This window comes from Epinephelus fuscoguttatus, linkage group LG15 (genome assembly GCF_011397635.1).
Source record: "Epinephelus fuscoguttatus linkage group LG15, E.fuscoguttatus.final_Chr_v1".
Classification (NCBI taxonomy): Eukaryota; Metazoa; Chordata; class Actinopteri; order Perciformes; family Serranidae; genus Epinephelus; species Epinephelus fuscoguttatus.
This window is the reverse complement of record NC_064766.1, coordinates 3,472,056-3,487,729: the sequence shown is the minus strand read 5'-3', so window position 1 is coordinate 3,487,729 and position 15,674 is coordinate 3,472,056. Positions and strand designations below refer to the sequence as shown.

The 15,674-nt window shown below is 40.5% G+C and overlaps 1 protein-coding gene across 4 annotated transcripts in view; it reads right to left on the bottom strand.

Moving 5' to 3' along the window:
• Positions 1-10,476, bottom strand: part of tmem68 (transmembrane protein 68) — a 28,053-nt gene extending 17,577 nt beyond the window's left edge. Inside the window, exons 1-5 of one of the 4 annotated variants that reach the window (XM_049599442.1) lie at positions 10,406-10,476; positions 9,642-9,778; positions 7,138-7,311; positions 5,456-5,555; positions 4,137-4,304 (exon numbers count right to left, since the gene is read on the bottom strand). In XM_049599442.1, coding sequence (XP_049455399.1) covers positions 4,137-4,304; positions 5,456-5,555; positions 7,138-7,311; positions 9,642-9,701 — 502 coding nt within the window. In that variant the 5' untranslated portion in view covers positions 9,702-9,778; positions 10,406-10,476. Of the gene's footprint in view, positions 1-4,136; positions 4,305-5,455; positions 6,955-7,137; positions 7,312-9,641 lie in introns of those variants that run through there. The other 3 variants (XM_049599440.1, XM_049599441.1, XM_049599443.1) reach the window with 3 other exon arrangements.
• Between the last annotated feature and the right edge of the window lie 5,198 nt (positions 10,477-15,674).

The window sequence follows — 15,674 nt, the reverse complement described above, 5'->3', positions numbered from 1 at the left end:
GATTTTTTTTTTTGCTCGGACTGACAGCGAGGTGAAACTGTTAGTGAAAGTCGCAGTGACTGAAAACACATTGAGAACCATTACAAAGAAAATGCAGCAACATATCAGAGCAGTATTGGGAGCATGATCCATCGCTAGAGGATGTCATGACAATTGGACAGGAGTACCCACACAAGAAGAATGAAATCACAAAAGGTATGTAGGCTTGACATAAATGATCACATCACTGATGAGATCCAATCAGGAAGGGAACATGGGAATCTGTGTCATAGGGTTCATCCCAATACCGAATCTTGTATCCAAGTTTCCCTCACTTGTGTCTCTTCCTCGCGTCTTAGCTCCGCCCTTGTAAGACAGGGGGGAGAGATACTAGGATGAGACACGAGGAGAGAAGATACGAGAAAACATGTCTTTAGAGAAATGAGACGTCTTTTCCTCTAAAGTGTCACGTGAAGCGACGCCCGTTTGTGATGACGGCGGCGGCTGATCACAGCTGGATCAGCTGTCAGGGGGCTTTATTAACAGTTATAGAAACTTTTAATGGAGTTTGTTGCTGCACATACATAATGTTATATAAACATACAGTACAGGCCAAAAGTTTGGACACACCTTCTCATTCAATGCGTTTTCTTTATTTTCATGACTATTTACATTGTAGATTCTCACTGAAGGCATCAAAACTATGAATGAACACATGTGGAGTTATGTACTTAACAAAAAAAGATGAAATAACTGAAAACATGTTTTATATTCTAGTTTCTTCAAAATAGCCACCCTTTGCTCTGATTACTGCTTTGCACACTCTTGGCATTCTCTTGATGAGCTTCAAGAGGTAGTCACCTGAAATGGTTTCCACTTCACAGGTGTGCCTTATCAGGGTTAATTAGTGGAATTTCTTGCTTTATCAATGGGGTTGGGACCATCAGTTGTGTTGTGCAGAAGTCAGGTTAATACACAGCCGACAGCCCTATTGGACAACTGTTAAAATTCATATTATGGCAAGAACCAATCAGCTAACTAAAGAAAAACGAGTGGCCATCATTACTTTAAGAAATGAAGGTCAGTCAGTCCGGAAAATTGCAAAAACTTCAAATGTGTCCCCAAGTGGAGTCGCAAAAACCATCAAGCGCTACAACGAAACTGGCACACGTGAGGACCGACCCAGGAAAGGAAGACCAAGAGTCACCTCTGCTTCTGAGGATAAGTTCATCCGAGTCACCAGCCTCAGAAATCGCAAGTTAACAGCAGCTCAGATCAGAGACCAGATGAATGACACACAGAGTTCTAGCAGCAGACCCATCTCTAGAACAACTGTTAAGAGGAGACTGCGCGAATCAGGCCTTCATGGTCAAATAGCTGCTAGGAAACCACTGCTAAGGAGAGGCAACAAGCAGAAGAGATTTGTTTGGGCCAAGAAACACAAGGAATGGACATTAGACCAGTGGATTATTCAAAATTGAAGGCACACTGAACCAGCATGGCTACCACAGCATCCTGCAGCGACATGCCATCCCATCCGGTTTGCGTTTAGTTGGACGATCATTTATTTTTCAACAGGACAATGACCCCAAACACACCTCCAGGCTGTGTAAGGGCTATTTGACCAAGAAGGAGAGTGATGGAGTGCTGCGGCAGATGACCTGGCCTCCACAGTCACCGGACCTGAACCCAATCGAGATGGTTTGGGGTGAGCTGGACCGCAGAGTGAAGGCAAAGGGGCCAACAAGTGCTAAACACCTCTGGGAACTCCTTCAAGACTGTTGGAAAACCATTTCAGGTGACTACCTCTTGAAGCTCATCGAGAGAATGCCAAGAGTGTGCAAAGCAGTAATCAGAGCAATGGGTGGCTATTTTGAAGAAACTAGAATATAAAACATGTTTTCAGTTATTTCACCTTTTTTTGTTAAGTACATAACTCCACATGTGTTCATTCATAGTTTTGATGCCTTCAGTGAGAATCTACAATGTAAATAGTCATGAAAATAAAGAAAACGCATTGAATGAGAAGGTGTGTCCAAACTTTTGGCCTGTACTATATATAATGATAAAGATACAGATACAGTTAACAGTAACAGAGCAGCAGTGTTTTCTTTATAATATGTACTGTGTCCTGCTCAGAGTCACACAATGTGTTTATATGATTTATTCATTATTTGCATCTGTATTTATCAATATTCTGATTGTGAGTGAGGATAGAGGATAGAGGAGTCTAGGAGGGATATTGGGATGAACCCATAGTCTCCTTCAGTGTTTTCGCCCGTCCAGACTAAAATGCAACCCTGTTTTTTTTTCAAACTAAAGCAGTGTCAGCAGCATAGTCAAAGGTGTCCGTTTTCCGGGTTCCAAAACGCCAGAGTAGTGTGGACAATTGGCATAAACATAGAAACAGGTATGTGTTTCATAACAAAAACATTTTAGTATGGATGTAACCCTAATGAATTGTGTGACGTACATGTGAACAGTAGGGTGTCAGGGACTAACTGCATTGTGCCACCTGACAGCACCAACCACAAATGGTTCTGTATGTAGTTAGGGGTTTCTGCATGACAGTTCAGCTGGAAGCATTCATCTGTAAAGTGAAGTGAAGGTGAACTCTATGTTGTTATATTTTAGAGTCAATATTGGCACAAACATTCAAGAGAAGTCATCAGTGGCAAAGAAAGTCCTAGACCTCGAGCTAACTGCTCAGTCAGTAGGAGAAAAGGTGAGTGTGTGGGTCGACAGCTTTCACAGTGTGTGTGCAGACGGTGACATCACACCCATGGGTAAAATTAAATTGATGGAGTGCCCCTGAGCACTGTGTGCTTCGATTGCTTAATGTCACCAAACATCGTAGCAGCTGTCAAATTACACAAGGTAAAGAAAAAAAATATCTGCATAATGTTTTTGTCAGGAGGTTTGAACAATGCTGCATCAGTTTTCTTTTATACCATGTGTCCACCAAAATTAGCACATGTGCGTGGGTTTTAAAAATGTGGGTAATATTGCTAAGCACATGCTATAGACACCTTTCCTATTGCCAGTAGAGCACAGCCTTGTACACGGCCCTGCAGCAGACGACTGCCTTTCTGTGTGAGTTTTTTTTTTGTTTGTTTTGTCTTTGGTGTGTCACGTCAACGTCATGGACAGGCTGGAGAACTGGTAAGCAGTAGACAGCACAAGGGAAAGAAAATCTATCTCTTACACACTCAGTCTCTCTAAAACTCTGTGCGGACGAATTTGGATCGATGTTTGAGCGCTGTTTGGGTGAAGATGGGCGGTGTTTTGTAACGGTGAGTCATTGCATCTTGTCAGTTAAAGGGCTAAAATTAGCATGTTCATCCGGGTATTGTGTTCCCATCTATGCCGATTAGAGTCGGAGGCAATAAATACTCGTGACTACTGCAGAATCATTTGACACGGGTGTGAATGACGATTAAAACCATTCCCATTACATTAAAAAGTCAGATGTTAGTGGGTGTAAATGGGTCTTTAGGGTGCAGTGGGAAAGGGGCTTTACATACATAACATGGAATAAAACCAGCAACAGTCACACCTGACACTCATTTTCATTCCTGACACCCCACAGCTGTTGAGTTGGATCATTATCTGACTGATCTCATGTAGTCTGATCCTGGAATAAGATTAACATTATTTCTCTGGATTGTTTTTCACAATGTCTGGTGAACAAGTGTAGAAATGGACACAGATTAAGTCAAATCACTCAGAAGGCTCATGCTGAACAGATAAACTGAAAGAATAAAATTCTAAATTTTAAAGATTTTTTTTTTGCGGGGCTTTTGACATCTTTATTATAGAGCAGCTGAAGAGTGACAGGAAAGCGGGAAAGAGAATGGGGATGACAGGCAGCAAAGGGCCACAGGTGGTAATCAAACCCGGGCCGCTGCAAAGGACATAGCCTACATGGGGCAGACACTCATCTCCTTGTATTTGGTTGAGATTCAATTTTTTTCTCTAATTTTTTGATTAAACAAATAAAACACTTCAAGACTTTACAGTGGACTTGTATGATTGCGATAAAGTTGAAGTTAGAGTTTTAAGTTTTTTCTTTTAGCTAAGCCCTAATTTGGGTGAAAGAAGCTAACAACAACACAATGAAAAGTAAACCAAAACCTATAGTGAAATTGTGTGAGTACCTGGGATCTTGAAGAGGCAGTGGTCAGCCACAGAGTGGCAGGGCCGTCCCTTTTGGATGATAACATTGGCCAGGAAGTAATAGTAGTCGATGGGAATGGCTCCATGATAGTACACTATCAGTGCTGGTCCTTTGTCAGGGATCTTCTCCATCCCATGGATCTCATAACCTGGTAGACACACACGCGCACGCACGCACACGCACACGCACACGCACACGCACACAAAATATAAGGTATGTGTGATCAGGGACAGAAACAGGAAGAGTAGGCCACAAGTAAATACACACTAGAGGTATATTTGTGTGTTCACACAGCACAGTGCCCCTCAATTCTAAGAAACAAAATAAAACTAGAGTTACTGCCTTGCAGTTGTATGCCATCACACACCAGTCAAGTTGCAGTTATAGTTTACATCCATGACTGTGAAAACATGGATGCATCACACAAATCTTCCACCTGGCAGCACATAAGATCTAAACAATCAGCATAGTTTCATGGTGGACATCCAAGATTTGTGTCACCAATTCACTATCTGACCAAATGTCTCCCTTTCTGTTTCTGAGGTATGACATTGAGTAATGGTCAGAAAAGTGTTTTTGCAGAATATTATGTCACAGAGAAGTTGACCTTTGACCTTTTGGATATAAAATGTCATCACTTCATTGTTTTATCCTATTAGACTTCTTGAGTTATGGCTAAAAACATGTTAAAAACAAGTCAAAGTGACCCACCAAATTATAATCAGTCCTCATTGTGATGAAATGTGAAGAAATTCCCTCATGTTGTTCTTCAGATACCATGGTCACGAGAATAGGACAGATAAGGTCACAGTGACCTTGATCTTTGACCAACGTCCACCAAAATCTAATTAGTTTATCACTGAATCAAACTGAATGTTTGTGCCAAATATAAAGAAACTCCCTCGAGGCGTTCTTGATATATCATGTTCACAAGAATGGGACAGACGGACAGACATCCCTAAAATATAATGTCTACAGCTGTCGTCGGTAGAAGCACAAAAACTACATTCATAAACACAACCAACACATTTCTATTGCAAGGCCTAGGTATAAGGCAAAGGCACCTTTCAAATACACATGTACTCTCTCTGGGCACTTGGCATTTTTTCCTATGTGCCTTCCAACAAGCTCACAGCTGAATACTAGCAGTGACAGGAAAAAGTGCAGTTTGACCTCAGAATCTATCTTTCTCCTTTTTCTTGTCTTTTATGGTGCTACCGATTGTATATATGCCACCTGATGGGACAGAATCTTAAGGATGCTACAGATCTTCGATAAATTAAGCCTGTGGTGTCTGACCATGCCATATGGCTCCATGTCCATCCCACAGAGTAGCCAGGGTCTTCCTGGCTCCATCCCACAGGTTGTTGCAGTAAGCTTCCCTCAGCTGATTCTTCCTCTGTTAGAAGAAGACATCAGAAAATATACTGTGTGGAGTGACTCAAGGACAAGACACGACAGGACAACAGCAACATATTTATACTACCTGGATCTTATTTCAATAGTGTGGTCCAGAACACTTATTCTTAACATTCACCTATGTCTATAAAGGGCAATTTTCTAATGCAGGTTGAGAATGAAATCAGACAGTAGAGACAGGGATATCATGTACTGATGGTGAGTGACAGACCTATCATTCTAGGTGTCACTCTCTTCCACAAATTTTGATTTTATACTTCTTTGCTCTTGAAACTCTTTCAGTTTTGTTATTTCTTATGTAATCCCAAGCATGTGAAAACATAGTGTATGCATTTAGAGTAGGGTGTACACGAAAATTTGGGACAAATCATATCTCGTACTGATTCAGTAAGGGACAGTGCATTTTATTAATATTGGACAATCCTGTATTTACAAAGGATGGATGGCAACCTTTTCCCCTCTGTGGGTGGGTGATGGAACCTGTAACGCTAGTTATAGGAACATTCCCTTTTTTGTTCTAGGTGCATTTTCAGCACTGTTGTTGAAGCCACAAATTTAGCTTAGTCTGACTGTTAGTAATGTTACAGATGTGGACAGTTCAACAGGTACCAGAGCTCATCAAGGATATTTTAATACATGCTAATTTAATGTTAGTTAACTATCTGTTGAAAAAACAAAGCAGTATTTGCTAAATCAAAGGCAACTTACTTTCAAAAAGAACAGCAGTTGACAGTCAGCCACCAAGATTAGCCACTGGGACTGACCATAGAAGGGCAAAGCTCCTAACTAGCTTACTGCTGCTTCCACTGTCTCACCAGAAGTTGCACCCTCAGGAATAAGGTGGATAATGTAATGTATCTCTCTCTCTCTGTATCATGATTGGTACTACAGCAAGAACTGAGATTGCACTGTCTCTTGGGGCGAGGTCATATAAATGATTTGCGAGGCACACAGCTGTGGTAGTGCTGCTTTTTTCCCCCCAATCAAATCCTAATCTTCACAATCGAATACCAGTTTTTGAGGGTTTTTTGCTTGTTTGTTTTACAAGTTAGAATTGATTAATTGACAGCCCTTAAAGTAAGCAAGTTAAGGCTCATGATGTTTGGATTAACTAGTTGGCTGACCTGATGTGAGACTCAGTAAACAATTCGGGCAACTTGATTATTACCAGTCCATTTGTCTGACTGACTGCTGTACAGCAGCTCCAGTCTGTGATGGTTGCTCAGTTCCATGCTCTAATCAGCACTGAGCTGGCTAGTTTACGGTTGTTGCAGATGTTGTGGCTTCTGTTTTCAATTCACACCTAAAATGCCGACTGTTTGTCACTCTGCTCAGTTAACAGACCCTTTTTATGACATTTTGCTCCATTCTGTCAAATTCTGTGAAGATATAAATAGTAAATAACATATGAGTATCATGCTGTAGCACCAGCAGTTATTATTTATACCTATTATTTTATACCTAAAAATAATCATTTGTCGTTGTTTGTAACATTGCGTAAATGAGATGAACTATTATTTACTGCTGACACAGTGCAGATGGTGGAAAGAGTATTTGCATACCTTGTAGACATGAAGGAAGAGTATAGAGAGGTAGAGGAGGATAACAATGAGGAACGGCACGAGGAAGACAATAGCCAGAGGAGTGAAGACCCACAACAGGTACTCCAAAACACTCAGATAGTCCTCCAACTGGCCGAGGCCTACCCATTCCTCCCATGCATGAAATACACACACCTGTGGACCAAGACATGCAGTTAAATCCATCACTTTGCTCCAGACTGAAACATCTCAACATCTATTGGATGAACTGCTGTGAAACTCTGCACAAACATTCATGTTTACCAGAGCATGACCTCACACACACACACACACACACACACACACACACACACACACACACACACAAATGACCTCCAGGCAAAGAGCCAGTGAGTCCACTGAGGGAGAGAACTTGACAGAAAGAGCCACTATAAAACAACATGAGAAATTGTATAATTATATAACAGTGTACCGATCAGTATTACAAGATCATGAATTGCAGAAAAAAATCTCATTTCAGGGTGAACGATTAAACTATTCTCCATTCAAATCAAGACTGTGGTGTCTATCTGCTGGAGATCTCACAAATCATTCACTGGTTCATGAATTTGGCTGGAGGGCTACCATATCCAACTTATTCCTAGCCCCACTGATCCCTTGCTAGAATTATGTGCGTGACCTCCAGCACTGAACCGAATCCAGCGATTTCCAATGGTAACAGTTTGTTTACAGTACTCTATTCTTCTTTCCAAGGGCTATTGGGAAATAAAACGTGGAACACACCAACACTTATAGCTCAAACTGGCTTTTGTGATCATACCTCTGCCATCTCTGACAGCCATCTCAAAGCATTGATTTTTTTTTTCCTTTTCACCCAAGCACGCTAGCAATTAGCTTGCCTTGCTCTGTTAAAATATTGTTAACTTTAACATGGCCCGAGCTAGCTTAAGGTAAACATCTGCTCCTTCTAAAGATGATTCATGATTTACTATGACTTATCAAGAGCTACTAACACATTCGGCATAATTCAGTATTAACTGTAGCTCCCTGTAAAGTGAATAAATGTGATGTTTCCCAGCTAATTCTCAGCTCGTCTGCATTAATTACGCAGTTTACACGTTTTTTTTTAACATCTGATTCATTAAAATCTGTTCTGAGCGATACAGGATGCTGAATTTAACAGCAAACTTAAGTAATAGTAATATAAAATAGTAGTAAAAGAAATAACTTTTGGAATTAATTTTTTATAAGATTTAAAGGAAGTATGGTAAATCAGTAAAACATTCTCAGCCCTAATGACTAAATACATATTTCAAGCTATGTTGCTGAGTTTATTTTATAACAAGCACTTTTGTAATGTAGGTTGAGAATGAACTGGTTACATGTTCCACAGACAGTTGCTGAAGACAAAAATTTAGCTTAGACTGGTTGTTAGGCATCACAGACACGGACAGTGCAACAGGTACCAGAGCTCCGCAAAGACCTGTCCAGGGTGTACCCTGCCTCTCGCCCAATGTAGCTGGGATAGGCTCCAGCCCCCCCCCCCCGCGACCCTCAAGAGGATGAAGTGGTTAGAAATGAATGAATGAATGAATGATTTGTTTGTCAATCAGTCAACACTGACTGATCATATCAGCTCTGAATACATGCACCATCACACTGAAACCTTTACTGTTTGTCTCTCCCAACTGTTGCCTGATGTAAGCTCTTCAGACCAACACTGTTTTACTGTACTTTTTAAGTACAGTAAAACTTTAAAAGCCTATTCCCCATTAAACACCCAGTCCCTTCCACTCAACCAGTGTGGCTACACATTTTGAAACATAAACGCTTGTCTCAATTAGACACCTTGTCTGGTGGCCAAGCAATTAATTTTTTTAATAGAAGTTCTTCAGATGTATAAAACCAGGTTGTTGGCTAACTCAAATTATGTGCCCATGCCTCCATTACACTGTAAGTTATTGATTTTCCTTTGATACACTGTCTAGCAGTGCTAAATCAAATGAATGATTTATAATTGATTGAAACAAGTAATATTCATACTGGTTTATATAAACAATTTGATTGTAATTCCCATCTTTGCTGAGCAGCAGGTTTGGGTAAAAGGAATTTAGACGCCTGTCCCAAATACAGTATGGGCTTGGGTGATTTTGGTGATTCAAGCAAATAATGGCCCGGGCTATTAATTGAAGTTTTACGGTTGTTATATTACATTACATTCCCTTGGCAGAAAATTGCTTCCAGTGTGACACATATGGAAAGCAACAACAACCACCAACAACCCTGCAACTGATGACCAACCCATTCAACCAACTACAGCTACAGCTGCCACATTAGTGATCTGTAGTTGCAACCCTGATACCATCTATTTAACATCACATTCAGTCATGTAATGAACCAATTTCTGAGGTAACTAAAGGAAAACACTGCATGAGCATGAATGCATGAGCCAAATATTTTTACAGAGAGAATGAACAACACCGACCATGTTTTAACTGTCAGTACTAAATGGACAAGACTCATACCAGGAAGGACACAGTGTCCTCTGCTCCCATCAGGCATGACTGGTTCCCACTGTCTGACATCCTGCTCTGCTGTCAGCCTCAAACAGCTGATGACAGCCTCAGGGGGAGGGAGCACACTGCATGGAGAGCATCTGTTGCTACACACAGGTAAAGTGAAGGAGAAGACAACAACACTCAGTTCAACTGTTCAGTTTCTGCATAAACATTTTTTTCTGTCATGTTGCATTTCATTTTGGTAAAGATCAGCCGTCTGTGTTAGGAGAATACAGTTTGAGGGGTTTTGATTGGTTTGTTAATGACAACGTTTTATAGTACAACGTGGCTTTTGGAATAAGTAAGCAGTATCGGTATATGAGTGGCACCATAACGTTACTGACGACACCTCGTCGAACTGTCGCACCGAATCAAACGATAACTGTGTTGCATATGATTTAATGGAAGCTAGCTTTGCTGTTCGGGTTGACCCTAGCTATGAGGAACAGAACAGCGAATAAACTACATGCAACAGTAATAATAACAGTAAAGCAGCTGAGGGAAAACAGTCAGTTAACGAACGAAACGTAAACAGAACATAAGTGGAAAATCTTAAGAGTTGAAAGCAAGCCTTCAGTGTCAACGTCAACAGCCAACGTCACCTTCACCGCACACAAAATAAACACATAAACGTTACCTTAGACAGTTACTCTGTGAACACAGCCATTAAAACATTTCACTGTGCGTTTAATTTTAAACTAACACAACATACAAATTTTATTGCAAATAACCTATAAGTTAACAACCGTCCTGTTCTTAACTCCGGAACGCTTTCAGTGTGACACTGCACAGTGTTTTGTCCCTGGAAAACAACGAACCAATAGATGAGTTCCACTCGCCTTACTTCTTCTTCTTCTTCTTCTTTCGTTTAATGGCGGATCGCAAGCAACGTTCAGGTGCATACCGCCACCTACTGTACAAGAGTGTGTAGCGTCATGTCCCCACCTCTAGATTCTACCCATCAACTGGGTCTCTTTCAGAAAGCTGAATAATGCTTTCCTTACAACTTGGATCTTTTCTCTTTCCCCTTCAGTTCCTAGAATTCCAGCCATACTCCAGTCCTGCTGCGCTGCTCTGACTTTCCTCTGTAGCCTCTCTCTCTCTGAAGCATACTTTAGACAGTGTATTAAAATATGTTCCACATTTCCTTAACACCACATCTCTCACACTTGTCAGTATTCTTTTTCCCAGTTAAATTCATTGTGTCATTCAGACCAGTATGACCAACTCGAAGCCTCATCATGATGATTTCTTCTCTTCTGTTCCTTTCTTTAAAGATTTTTGTTATAACTGATTTTTGTATGTTGTGATATTTTCTTCCTTTCTGATCATCTTCCCATCTTTTCTGCCAAATTTCCTTGCCTATCGCCCTTATCATTTTTTACCCTCTCCTTTTCCATAAGGTATTGTGATTGTTATGTTCTTTTCCAGAGCCCTTTTTGCTAGGTTATCAGCTACCTCATTTCCCTTCACCCCTGTATGAGCTGGCACCCAGCAGAACTGTACCTCAATTCCACCCCTGTGAAGTCTGAACAAACTGTGCTGTACTTCAATGAACAAATCTTCCCTGATTATGCTTTTTGACTGTAGGCTTTCCAAAATAGCAACTGAATCTGTACATATCACCACCCTATCTGGTCTGACCTCCCCCACCCACTGTAGACTGATAATTGCAGCCACCATTTCTGCTGTGAATACTGACAAGTGGTCTGACAGGCGTTTTGAAATGTTCACTCCAAATAATGGTATGTACACCCCTGCTCCCACACACTCCTTTGTGTTCTTAGATCCATCTGTAAATATTTTGAGGTAGTTGTAATACCTAGTTCTTAGGTATTCACTAGTTCTTTCACCCACTTCACTCAGTCGCAATTCTTTCTTCATATTACAAACATTCATGTCCACCTTTGCTTCAGGGTAGATCCATGGAGGGACCATACTGCCTGGACTGGGCTGTGTGAATTCTAAATTATCTATCCAATACTTTTTGGCCCATTCATTTCCTGTCCACCCAAACCCTTTCCTCTGAAACCTGGAATATTCCCAGCAGCTTTGTAGAACTTGTGCAGCTGGATTCTTTGCCCCACTTCCTTTAAGCTTGATCCAATAAGCTAATGATACCCTTTCTCTCCGTAACTCCAGAGGCATCTCTCCTGCTTCTATTAACAGAGCATTAATGGGGGTAGTCTTCATGGCTCCTGTGCATACACGTAATGCTCTGTACTGTAATCTGTCCAATCTATGTAATGATGTTTGAGCTGCTGCACCATACACTATGCATCCATAGTCAAGTATCGACCTCATGAGTGCCCTATACATGTCAAGAAGAGCCTGTTTGTCTGCCCCCCAGTCACATCCAGCCACAGCTTTCAGCAAATTAATGACTTTTTTACATTTAGTTTCCATGAACTCAAATTGTTTTTTCCATGAATATTTACTGTCAAGCCATAGGCCCAGATACTTACATTCAGCCACCCTCTCTAGTGGCTGACCATACATTGTTATATTCTCCACCTCAATCTTTCTCTTACTTGTGATCATCATATAGCAGGACTTAATTACTGACATCTTAAAGCCCCATTGGTATGACCATCTCTCTACTTCCTCAACTGCTCGCTTTATCTTTTCCATCACATGAGAAACATTTCTCCCCCTCATCCAGACGGCCCCATCATCTGCATACAAAGCTGATCTAATACCTCCTTCTACATGTGCAAAAATATCATTTATCATTATGCTGAACAACACTGGGCTAATAGCACTCCCTTGTGGGGTACCGTTTTCCACTTAAACTCTTTTGAAAGTTCTGCCCCAACTTTCACTCTTATTCTCCTGTCTGAGAGAAAGCTCATTATCCAGTTATACATACTTCCATTAATGCCCATTTGATTTAACTTAATCAGTAAACCTTCCCTCCACATTGAACCATATGCTTTTTCTATGTCGAAAAATACAATTACCATTGTTTCTTTCATCTTTAATGCTTTTTCAATATCATTACTTACCCTAACCAGTGCTTCTGTAGTGGATTGACTCTTTCTAAACCCACACTGAATATCCTTTATTAATTCTCTCTGTTCCAATACATACGAAAGTCTGTGTACAAGAATCTTTTCCACCCATTTACACAGGTGGGACGTGAGTGCTATTGGTCTATAGTTACTGGGGTTAGTGTGATCTTTCCCTGGCTTGTTAAATGGCAATATAATTGCCCTTTTCCAACTACTTGGAACATCTCCATCTCTCCAGATTTTATTAAAGAATTTCAACACTTTATTTAATGACACTTCAGGGAGCTGCCGGAACATGGCATAACAGAGCTGATCTTCCCCTGGGGCTGTGTACCCAGTACCTTTAAGCACTATGTTAAGTTCTTGCATTGTTAATTCCATGTCTAGTGTTGTTGTAAAGCTTTCTTTCTTCTTCCTTACCTCTCCAGGTTCTCTGAGTATCCTCTCCTTTTGCTGCCTATGCTTACCACCCAGGTGTTCACCACTATGCACAGCAGCAAATGTCTCACCTAACACATCTGCCTTTTCTTTGTTTGCTATAGCTAACCTCTGACCTCTAACCTCATTACTTTCATCTCATCTGTCTGTTTTTGCTCCTCATGCACTGTTTTTATTTTTGCCGAGTCTGACATGGGTCTGAACCGGTCAGAGCACCTAGGCAAGATGGCGGCGGTATTGACGCATCCCACAAGCCAGGGTGCGGCATCTATGTATATATATCTATGAGCAGACCGCAGCAGACCCTCTTGCATACAGAAACACAGACAAACTTAAGTATATCGCTATTAATTATGCTTACAATGCTACTCACCTCGTGATAGCTTGGTTACAGCTGGGTTTTTTTGTAAAGCAAAATATAGACTTTAAAAAACGAAGAAAAGCCTAGATGGCATCTCTACATATTACATCCACTTATGAGAAGATTAACTTAATTACTCCTTCAAAATCACCCCATATGCCAATCTACCAAAAAAAAAAAAAAAAAAAAAAAATCAATATTTTAACTAGAAATACATTAATGGCGACGTCACATGGAATAAAGATTTATTTACAGTTTGTACAGTAAGGGGATAGTAATATAATAATAATAATAATAATATAGGCTATCTTAATGATATATTTTAATGCTAAAGCAGTAATCAGTTCTGATATAAATGGTCCAAGAGGCCATATATATATATATATATATATATATATATATATATGTGTGTGTGTGTGTGTGTGTGTGTGTGTGTGTGTATACACAAACATATAGTATGTAGTTATCTTCCCTCCAAAACTGGCGTATTAAATTGATAGCCTAAAACACTTTAAAACTTACACCTCAGGAGTTCTTACCTGTCGGGATCCTTCGGGAAACGGTGGAAGGCCAGGTGCGGGGTGTTCCACTGATAGTTGTTGCAGTTAATTGCACTACACTGTTTTTCTTTGTTTTTACTTTTTTCTCCTCTCTCCTTGACATCTTGCATGTTGTCTGGGCGCAACAGTCCAAGCTCAACAGTCCAAAATGGCGGCAGCGCCCCTAGTGGCTGTTGGCAAAAATTCAACGGAGCTTCGCCTCTTGTTATCCATGCTCTTTGTCTCAGCCTTCTCTTGAATAGCCTTGCAGCCTTCGCGGAAGCCTTTTACTAACCGACACACCCCCTGATTGGATATCAGTTATTGATTGGACAGCGCAGCGCTGCAGCTGATCAGACTGATCTGATACATCACTGGAGTTTCATACAGAGTGTAGACAGATACGAGATTAAACTCAGTGTATCACTGCCACGTTATATTTTATTTGTTCTCTGATTCACCATCAGTTAAAAATCTGAACAAGAAAAGGAAACAAACGACATTGTTCATTTATTAGAAATATTATTCTCTTCATGATCTGTTATTTCGGTCATCAACTTTAATTATGGATACAATCGAAGTCAGAGAGTCTGTCTGTCAGAGAGTCTGCCTACCAGCAAGAAACACTTTAACATCAGTGATTGTCATTTCCATTCAGTCACACTGAGGCTGATCATTCCTGAGCGTCGGGTTGATGAGTTACAGAATTTTAATTTTCCCTGAAACATTTGGCCTAATGAATAATTTCCAGTGTTCAAAGACATTGTGATCATACTCTGGGTTATTGAATAATGAACTCACAAATAATAATAATAATAACAATATGATGCTTCAGAGGAAAGGACGTCTCATTTTTCAAAAGATATATCTCGTCCCTGGAGTGTGCCGCCTAGTCCTGCTCCACTTTGCTGTGATAGCTGCTGACAGAGCCGTTGAATTGACACGGGTCGTGCCGTAGAATCAAGGGTTCTGGCCACGGGCTCTGGCTGCTATTTATGCATGATTCGAAGCTCTATCCCAGAGCCCTTGAATGTTCCGTTCCACCGCTCTGAATGAGACGCGTCGACGTCAGGAGCACTTACCAACCACAGCCAGTAATATTAACCAGTCATAGCACAATGAGGTGGGACAAGGCAACACAATGTAGCCTCCAAAATAAAAGCGCTAAACACAAATAGATAAAGTGCTTCCCCAACAACCTTAGCACAGAAAGTAAAACACCTTTGGAGAAAGAGAAAACTCGAGGGAGGGTGGAGATGGGGAAATGGCAAAATCCAATGTTATTTTTATTTATGATAACCAAAAACACGAGTTCTCAGTCAATAAGTGTGATGATATATTGTCTAATAGGTTCCTTAAAGACCTAGTATTTGTGGAACAGCATTGTAAGGAGAACTGTACAGTGTGCTAACATGTCATATCTCAAAAACAGTATGGGTATGAGTAACTGAATGAGGAAATCCCATGATTTCTAATATTAATTAAAATGAAGCCATGGAAGACATTGTACAGTGTGTTTACTTTTATTTTTGCTGTCCATCTGTTTGTTTATTTTCTCGTTTTAGTTTTTTTTTTTTTTTTACCTGTTTTCTGGACAAATACAATTCGCTTTTATTCTGAAAAGACATGACCGGAAGTTTTAGTGTCGTCC